The sequence below is a fragment of the Otolemur garnettii genome, unplaced genomic scaffold (assembly GCF_000181295.1).
Source record: "Otolemur garnettii isolate 467f Iridium unplaced genomic scaffold, OtoGar3 scaffold00008, whole genome shotgun sequence".
Classification (NCBI taxonomy): domain Eukaryota; kingdom Metazoa; phylum Chordata; class Mammalia; order Primates; family Galagidae; genus Otolemur; species Otolemur garnettii.
The window spans coordinates 32,663,913-32,674,248 of NW_003852403.1; the positions used below are offsets into that span (position 1 = coordinate 32,663,913).

Genomic DNA, 10,336 nt, shown 5'->3' on the forward strand with positions numbered 1-10,336 from the left:
CACATGTTGACATGAACACAACTGTGAGATACTGATACACCACAGTTATGAAACCCTACTGAGTTTTTTGCACAAAAGGAAAACCCCAATAGCCAAAACAATCCTGACCAAAAAGAATAAAGCTGGAGGAATCATACCACCTGGCTTCAAAATATATTGCAAGGCTGTATTAACCAAATCAGCATGGTATTGGTATGAAAATAGACATATAGACCAATGGAATAGAGTAGAAAACCCAGAATGTATTTACAGCCAACTGACTTTTGACTGTCAACACGAACATAAACTGGGGAAGGGACATCTTCAGTAAATGGGGCTGGGAATATTGGATATTCCAATGGAGGAGTATAAAAGTGGATCTCTATTTCTTAACATATACAAAAATGCAATATAGAGTAAATAAAATATATGACAAGAAATTATAAAAATACTATAAGAAAACACAGGAAATACATTTCAGGAGATGGATCTAGGCAAGGATTTTATAACTAAGACCTCAAAAGGAGCCAGGCCACAGTGCCTTATGCCTGTAATTCTAGCACTCTGGGAGGCCTAGGCAGGTGGATTGCTTGGGCTCAGAAGTTCAAGACCAGCCTGAGCAAGAGCAAGACCCCATTTCTACTTAAAAAAAAAAAAAAAAGAAGAAGAAAAAAAAATCTGGGTGTCGTGGTGGGTACCAATAGTCCCAGCTACTGGGGAGGCTGACCCAAGAGGATCACTTAAGCCCAGGAGTTTGAGGTTGCTGTGAGCTATGATAATGGCGACAAAGTAAGACTCTGTCTCAAAAAAAAAAAAAAAAAGACCTTGAAAGCACAGACAACAGAAACAGACCAATGGGACTATATTAAACTAAAAACTTCTGCAAAGCAAACAATCAACAGAATGAAGAGACAGCCCATTGAATGGAAGAAAATATTTGCAAACTATTCATCCAACAAGTGACTAATATCCAAAATATACGAGAAGCTCAACAACAGCAAAAAAATTTTTGATTAAAAAAAGGGACAATGGGCTCAATGCCTGTGGCTCAAGCAGCTAAGGCATCAGCCACACAGGCTGGGCCCGCCAAACAACAATGATGGCTACAACCAAAAAATAGCCGGGCATTGTCACGGGGGCCTGTAGTCCCAGCTACTTGAGAGATGGAGGCAAGAGAATCACCTGAGCCTAGGAGTTGGGGGTTGTTGTGAGCTGTGATGCCACGGTCCTCTACCTAGGGCAACAGCTTGAGGCTCTGTCTCAAAAAAAAAAAAAAAAAGGAACAATGAACATGAATAGACATTTCTTAAAAGCAGATAGACACATAGTAGGCAGATGAAAAAATGCGCAACATCTGGGAAATGCACATCAGAATGGCTATTACTACAAAGACAAAAAAGTAATGAGCTGGCAAGGATGTGGAGAAATGGGGATTCTTATACACTCTTGGTGGAGATAAAAAGCAGTATAGAGATTTTTTGAAAAACTAAAATCAAGCTACCAATCTAGCAATCCCACTACTGGGTATTTGCCCAAAGGAAAAGAAATAGTATCAAAGGGACACCTGCACCCCCACCATGTTTAGTGCAGCACTGTCCCATTAGTCAAGATATCAACCATCAACCAAGGTGTTTGTCAATGGATGAACAGATAAAGAAAATGTGGCATATACACACAGTGAAATATAGGGTGTCCCAAAAGTTGCCCCTAAAGTCACCGTACATAGGGACATCCTGTAATACTGTCACAAAAAAAGAATGACGTCATGGCACGTGCAACAACATGAACAGAACTTATGGACATTAAGTGAAATAATTCAGACCCAGTAAAACAAATATCACGTGTTCTCACTCATATGTGAGAGCTAAAAAAAGCTGATCTCACAGAGATAGAGCAGAATGATAGATATCAGAGGCTGGAAATGACATGTGGGTTGAGGTAGAAGAACGGAGAGGTTGGTTAATTAGTACATACATACAGTTAGAAAAAATTTCCAAGGTTAGATAGCAGAGTAGGGCAACCATAGTTCACAACAATGTACTATCTATTTCAAAATAGCTGAAGGAGAGAACTTGAAATGTTCCCAAGGCAATAATAAATACTCTAGGTGACGGACACTGTAAATACACTGACTTGATCATTACACATGCTATGCATGTAACAAAATATCATATACACACCATAAATATGTACAAATACAATGCATCAGTACAAAAAGGTAAATCTAAAACAAACCTGAGATTCAATCAGATGATTATAGGACTCTCCCACTACCCAACACCTCATCACACCAACAAAGCCGCAGTCAGGAAAATAGTGGCTTGTAATTAAAAGAGATACAAGACACAGACTCTCTCTGAGGAGGGCTTAAGCGAAGGCCAAAGTCAAGAAGAGAGTTTCAAAAGAGCACACTGGAAGAAGCCTCGAGGCCTCTGGCACCTACAGCTACAGCAAACATTAATTGCTGCCCAACTACCACACTGATTAACAAATCTTCACACTAAAGACCTATTTACCTCATTCCTCTTTCCCAATACGGTATGTTCATCCTTCAACAAACAAAAAAATGACAATGCATGCCAAAAGTCACGAAAAAAAAAATCTGAAAACACAAAGCAAGTATCAGAATAAGACTCAGATAGGACAATGTTGAAATCACAGGCAGAAAATATAGAATTTAGGCTCGGTTCCTATAGCTCAACCGGCTAAGGCGCCAGCCACGTACACCTAAGGTGGCGGGTTCAAATCCCCAGCCCGGACCCGCCAAACAACAATGACGGCTGCAACTAAAAAATAGCCAGGCGTTGTGGCGGGCACCTGTGGTCCCAGCTACTTGGGAGGCGGAGGCAGGAGACTCGCTTGAGCCCAGGAGTTGGAGGTTGCTGTGAGCTGTAATGCTACAGCACTCTACCCAGGGTGACAGCTTGAGGCTCTGTCTCAAAAAAAAAAAAAAGAAAGAAAGAAAATATAGAATTTAAATAATTATGATTAATATTTTAAGGGCTCTAATGGAAAAAGTAGACAACATGAAAGACAGAAATTTGAAGAACTGAAAGAAAATAATAAAACTGTAACAAATTTCTGTAATAGAAATGAGGAACGCGTTGATGGGGTTCCAATAGACTGAACATGGTAGAAGAAGCAGTGAACTTGACGGTATAAACCACCCAAACTGAAGTATATATATAAAAAAAAAAAATGATGGAAAAACAGAACACCCAAGAAATGCAGGACAACTTCAAAATGCATAATGTATCATAAAAGGAATATCAAAAAGGAAAAAAGAGAAAATGGAGAAATATTAGAATAATGACAACCAACTTTCCAAAATTAATGATATCCAACCACAAACCCAGAAAGCTGAGAACACCAAAAATAAACAATAACAACAAAATCAACACCGAGGCATTATATTCAATCTGCAGAAAACCAGAAGACGAGGGAAATTTTTGAAAGAAGTTAAAGAAAAAGAACGTATTACCAATAGTGGGAGAAGGATAAAATTACAACAGACTTCTGGGTGAAAAACTATGTAAGCAAGAAGAAAGTGAAATTAAATATTTGAAGTGTAGAGAGTAAAAGGCCAGCAAAACTGCACTACAGAAAATGGAAAGATATATTTATTGGTCGAATGAAAATGATGTGGGTTAGAAGCTTGGATCTATATAAAGTAGAAAATCACAAGAAAAATAAAATGCAAACAAAATCTTATTTTTCTTTTAATTGATCTAAAAGATAGCTGTTCCTTTAATAATACTAACAATGAATCAGATGATTGTAGCATACAGATAAGTGAGATGAAGGACAGCAACAGTGAAGGGGCAGAAATGAGGGACTGGGAATACACTGATATGAAATACTTGAATTTCACTTGGAGGCAGGTTTAGATTAGGAAACAATGTATATTGAAACTCTACAGCAACCATTAAGAATTTTTTCCAGGTGGTGCCTGTGGCTTAGTGAGTAGGGCGCTGGTATACCAAGGGTGGCAGTTTCAAACCCAGCCCTTGACAAACTGCAACAAAAAATAGCCAGGCGTTGTGGTGGGCACCTATAATCCCCAGCTACTCGGGAGGCTGAGGCAAGAGAATCACTGAAGCCCAGGAGTTTGAGGTTGCTGTGAGCTGTGACACTACAGCACTCTACGGAGGGTGACATACTGAGACTCATCTCAAAAGAAAAAGAATTTTTTCCAAAAGTGTATTTGGTATGCAGGAGACAAATGGAATCATAAAATACTCAAAACTGGAGGAAGACCCAAAAAGGCAACAAATGGGAAAGAGCAGACACTCATCCAATTACATCAATTGTCATTTCAAATGCAAAAGGTTCTTCTGATTGATCATTCTGTTCTAGAAGACAGATTAAGTATTTTAGGGTGGTGATGAACAGAATATCAAGGCAACAGTTTTGATTTGTTCAAAGCAAGTCTCTTGGCCACAGGAAAAACAGATAAAGGTTACCAATAGCTAGTGATCAAAGCAACAGGTTTCCTAGTTAATTTGAAACCTGATTGTCTTTTGTACACTGGTGGTCAAATTAAGGTTGGCATGCATTGTCATTTTATGTGACACTTATTAAGTTTATGAGGTATTTATCAAATTGATCAATTTTAGTATGTGCCTGGGAGAGAAAATATACAGCAATTAGGGTACTGGCAAAATTTTCTGATTATCTTAAGGTGGGAATTTCTTATTGCTTAGTCCAAAGTCAGAGTTACTCTAGTTTTTTGTTTTTATTTATTTTTTGTTGTTGAGGATTATTGATACTCTACTTAGCTTTAACCAAAAAACAGCCAGGCGTTGTGGCGGGCACCTATAATCCCAGCTACTCGGGAGGCTGAGGCAAGAGAATCGCTTAAGCCCAGGAGTTTGAGGTTGCTGTGAGCTGTAGATGGAGATGGAGATCTACCGTAGATGGAGACGTCTCTCACTGCATACTTACCAAAAAGTTTATGAAAGCTCAGTGTTGGTGGGATGGAGGAATAGTGGAAACTGGACTCCCATGAGATTTTCACCACTTACCAGTTGCAAGCTCTTGGACAAGTGATTTAATATATCTGAGTCATGTTGGTTGGCTGATCTGTAAAACGAGGATAATAACTACACTTTGTAATAGTACAGGGTTAACAAGCTAATACAGGTGAATTGCTTAACTTGTAAAGTATGGGGGGAGGGGGTTGAGGGAAGAAAGGTATTGAAAAAGCACACATCCTTATTCAGACAGGTGTTATCAAGTGCACCGCAGCTCTCCAGAACACAGTGAGATTTCTTTGCCCTTCCTGGACTTTACAAACCACAGAACCAGAAGGTAAGTTAATTCATAAATTAGCGCAGTCAGGGAATTTCTTAGTAGTATGTGGCATGTAAACTCATGGAAGTAATTTTATGTAATTATTTCTACTTTCATAGAAAAAATTCTATTTGTAACATGTGCTCACAATTCATTTCCACTTAATTTATCTTCCCTTTCCACGTGCAGTAGTCAAAGTTAGTGAAAGGCCGTAACAGTTAAATACAGACCTATTCTAGAATCCTACCCCACTTGCCCTAGGAGGCCACCAGACATTTTCTCCATCTGACACACAAGTTCGAAACTCCACAGAGGAAAGATTTACTGGTTTACGTTTCTAACCTCTCTGAACGCAGCCTTTAACAAAGGCCTCCACTTTTGATACCCTCCTTTCCTTACTACCCTAGAAATAATGATCATCGTTATCTTTTCTTTTTAAAGAGCTCTTTTCCTATTACCATTGAGTATCAAAGTACTGTTATTCTATTTCTCACTTCGGATTTACTTTTCTGTCTAAACTGGAGAAGTCACAGTGCTTCTAATTACGGGGTGGGGGGAGTGACTTTGTTGAGAATCAGAGAATGCAAAATTATTAATAAACAGTGGTTCTACAGTTTGAATTGAACTCACCTGTGATTCTTCTTATATATTTTAGAAAAATATATAGGGCTACTGAAGCTTAAAATACATTTTAAGGAATCCCAAGGAGGGGGAAGAAAAAAAAGCCAGATAATTACTGAAAATCCCACATCCAACATACAAAGTGAGTGAAGACATTGTGCAACTCATTTTCTATTCGCCTTGTTTTAATAATGCACTTCAGGCCTTGGTGAAGGGCAAGAACACACCAGAAATAACAGCCACTCATTTTAAGTTTCAGTTTTTATTAAAAAGTGCATTTTGATTAATTTATGACCTAGGTAAGCTGTAAGATATCAGTATCTTCTCTGGAATAGTAACTTTACAAAGATTTAAAACAAACAAAATTTTAAAAGCCTTTTTTTATTTCCTTCACCATTATTGTTTTACAATACAAATATCACCTTGTGAATACACACAAAAAAAAAAACCCTACGGAAGATAATTCTGTTGCACGTAAAATACAGAATGGATATATATACTTCTTCATTCTTAAAAAACTATTTTGTTCTCCACGTTGGCAAGTGTAGAATAGAATACTTCCCCAAACATATGTATGTTAGGAGTAAAACTCAGAATTACATGCAGTTTCTGCACAAATATATTTTAAAGAAATAGATCTCTTTTTTTTGCTGTTCACCAACAAAATTGTCATGAGGGTATGGATAACTAATTCATAGCTTTCAAGTTTTAGGGTAAGTGATCATTTTCAAAACTCTCTTTTAAAAAAAGATATTCATGGCTGTTTTTTCATTGAGTAGTTAAAACTGAACTACCAAATAGACGATAAAGTAATTTAAGTGGTACATGTCATTGGCACTTGTTCGCAATATGTGAACAGGCTCTGACTCTAATTAACATCCCCATTCTTTATTCACTGCAACTTTAAAACCATAAACAGTCTTCTGATTTAATTTAGCTATAAATGCAAAATTTAGTAGTGTATATATATATTTATATTTTCATGGAATACTTTATTTTAAATAAAAACACTTAAGATTGCCTACTGACCATACAATCAAGACAAGAAAGGCACTAGAAACATAGACAAATTTCTCTCCCAAGACGCGTGTTTAACTTCCCTCTCTCTGACATGTAAAAATCTTTAAATTTGGTTTCATAACATCATTTTGAAAAATAAAGTTAGGAAATACTTAGAAAATCACTGTTATAACAGAATTTTTTTTTTTTGCACTTTTTGACACACTGTCTCTGCTGATTTTACAAAACCCAAAGTTACCAAACCTTTCTGCGTCTGTCATTTTCATTTGAATATCGGTGCAATAGGTAGAAAGATTTCAGAATCAAACCCCATTCAGGTACTTAGAAACCTTCATAGAGACATTTGCTAGAAAATGGCTTTCAGCCCAATCTTTGGGGCAAGAGATATGAAAAGTATGTTTTCCCAAGAAAATAATATACTTTATTTCCAGATGTAACTGGAAAGACCAGAACTTATGATATAAAAGCTTACATTTATGCTGTTGCATCATATACAAAGGAACATGGTAGTCGCGGGTTATGTGAATCCCAAACTTATGAACAGGAGATGTGTACAGTGCATGATAGGTGAAATTTTTCTTTATTGTTGTCCAACTCAGGTCCTTTGGAGAGAAAAAAAGATCACAGTGCTGACCAGGTAACTCAATAGGTTAAGTCAAGGTAACCGTTGAAAGATAACAGGATGAGGGAGGTGTTTATTTTATGGCATCTTCTCTCATGGAGTTCTTAGCACTTCGGACAATTCGTCTTCCCCTCACTGGGTACAGCTGTTATGTGTCGTTCACCAGCCGGCTGTATTTAACTTGCCTACTGAGGTGCACTACTGGCCAGGGGAAAGGCCAATGGTAAGATCGAGGTACAATTCCTTGGACATTCTTTTCAAAGTACTGAAATGGCCTGTACCACCACACCCTGGCCAGGAGGTTCATCTGGGAAGCTTCCTTTAGCACCTAAGATAACAACAAAACAAAACAAAACATAGATTTCTCACAGTCTTTGACTTTAAGTTCAAATACTTTCCATGTTAAAATCCTCAAAGGTCCCCAGACCTGTGTCATGCCCACCCACCCATCCCAGCTTCTCCCACAAGGCACCCTTCTATAGTCTGCACTCATCTGGAAACTGGGCACCCCTCAGTGGAGAAACCACCCCCAATCCTGCAGGGCAGGGAGAACTTGTCTCTCACTTGTCTCTTGCCTGTAAGTAAATACCCTGGTTAGCTTTTCAGTTATTCTTTTACACTAAAAATAGAAAGACCTAATTAAATGCTAAGCATTAAGCTGGTGATGGGCCCAAGACAGGGTGAAGAGGACAGAACCGCAAATCAAGCAATGAGTGGATGTACGTAGGCTTAGAAAAGACTTTTCATGGACATGAGAGTGAGATACCATTGTTCTAGAAGGAAGCAATCTCCTACGCCCTTATATTAACACACTTTTCATCTCGATTATGAAGAGGATCAGTGTCACAAAAGATGACACAATCCTGTGAGGCTAACATCCACGGATTCTCTACCCCCTACTCCCCCACCCCCACCCCAAACCAGCACTGCCAAGCCAGGAGCAATGGATGCCAACATCAAAATTAAATGGAGGAAAAACTCACTTGCTGATTGGCCATAGTGTGATACCACCAGAAGAGTCTCGTGGTGATGTAATATGCCACCACCACGTCCACAGTGTAGTGGTCATGCGCTAAGAGAATACAGAAGATTCCAACCACGCTGAGAAGCCAGCAAATCCAGTGATACCACCAGAGCCGCCGAGGGGAATCTGAAAGGAGAGGAAATTGCAATAGTCCCATTATTCAGAAGACACCAAGGGCACCTACCCATGCTTCTATTAGTGCTTCTGAATCAATTACCTTTGGTCTTTCCTTCTGAAAATGGATCTCTTGGGATACCGAATCTAAGGGCTTTTGCTTATCTATAATCAAGGTTAGAATGGAAACAGCTATTTATAAAGTGATTTACTAGCAATACTAATTCGTGTTTGGTTATTACATGATGCAAATAAGCATAAATATAGTTAAGAGATGAATCTAATCAAGTAAGGATAGGTTAATGCATTATGTTCCATTTAAAAAAAATCCATTAATATTTAATTAAACTCACTTGTAGCTAATCTGGGGTTAATGCTCTATTCAAAAATCAACACCTATTACTCCAAAGACTCTCACAGAAGGACTAAGGAGTGATAATTGATACATCTGTCTTATTTCCTTTTCCTTTCCAAGTTCTACAAATAAGGTAAGTATAGACGAATCTGAAAGTCTCTGGGATTTCTGCTTCTCAAATACAAATAGTTTTCTTTTGGATCCAAGTGCCTTCCCACAAGTGGGACAGTTTCAGATAAATATTTTCTGTCCCCTCACCTGGGACATCCCCTGAGAGAAACACCCAGATCTCTGTCAGTGCCTTTCTGCCTCACATTCTCAATGAACAGGGATTCAGAGGGTCTGAAATTTTTGGCAAAGCATTTGAATGTGATCTACCCCTGATGCATCAGAGGGGGAGGTTCAGGCTTTTACTAAATTATCAAGGGGTCCAAGAACCAGTCATTTGTTAAACCAATATTCACTGAGCACCTTAGTAAGCCAGGGACAGGCACAGCTCTAGAGCCTGGGCCCACAAATCAAACAGGCAAAAGCTGCCATTGCGGGAAGATCCCTTCCTAGCAGGGAAGAGAGACAAGACACAATAATTATAATAAAGAAATCACACACTATGTTAGGTGTTAAAGCCTATAGGAAAAAACGTTGAGCTGGGTAAGGGAGAGCAGAAATAGAGGGAGGGAAGGGAAGTTTGCAAATTTAAATCGTGATTCGTGTAGCCAGTTAGTTAATATTCCACTCATATTTTTATTTGAGACCTTAACAATACAGCAACGAATGGAAGCTACCATTCATTCTCTGTGCCACTTTGAGTACTCACATGTCATCTGTTTTAACTTTAATTTTTATAATTTCTTCCCCATCCAAGCAATAGATATCAATATCTCATCCAAAAGGTGAAAAAACTAAAACTTAAGAAAGGTTTCCCCAGGGTCACAGAATTAGTAAATGATAGCACCAAAATCAGAATTTTGTGTTTCCCCACATGGCACACTGCCTTGTCATCAAGGAGGATAAGTCTTGACACCATTAAAGGATTTCAGGTATTGGCCAGAAGGGGGCAGGATTCCCTTCCTCGGAGCTGCTATTCTCTGGCCATCATGGTTCCCATTTTCCAAACCCAGTTAGTTATATCCTGGTTCAAGGGGGAGACATGCCTTTTACAGTTCTGATTACACATTACTAAAATTTACTATGTTCTGTCACATACTAAGTATAAGCAAAACAGCATTCATTCTCCCTTTTCTATCTCCACACCCTGAAGTGTACCTTTTCTTCCCTTCCGTTGTTCCCTTATCTTAGCCGGGGGGGG

General features: G+C 38.6%; 1 protein-coding gene across 6 annotated transcripts in view; it reads right to left on the reverse strand.

The window, feature by feature from the left end:
- Nucleotides 1-6,137: 6,137 nt before the first annotated feature.
- The window catches only part of SGMS1 (sphingomyelin synthase 1), a 158,155-nt gene continuing 153,956 nt past the window's right edge, over nucleotides 6,138-10,336 (reverse strand). For all 6 annotated transcript variants that reach the window (XM_012801423.2, XM_023509621.1, XM_023509620.1 and 3 more), the window contains 2 exons: nucleotides 8,518-8,684; nucleotides 6,138-7,862 (listed from right to left, as the gene is read on the reverse strand). In XM_012801423.2, the coding sequence (XP_012656877.1) occupies nucleotides 7,683-7,862; nucleotides 8,518-8,684 (347 nt within the window). In that variant the 3' untranslated portion in view covers nucleotides 6,138-7,682. The remainder of the gene's footprint in view (nucleotides 7,863-8,517; nucleotides 8,685-10,336) is intronic.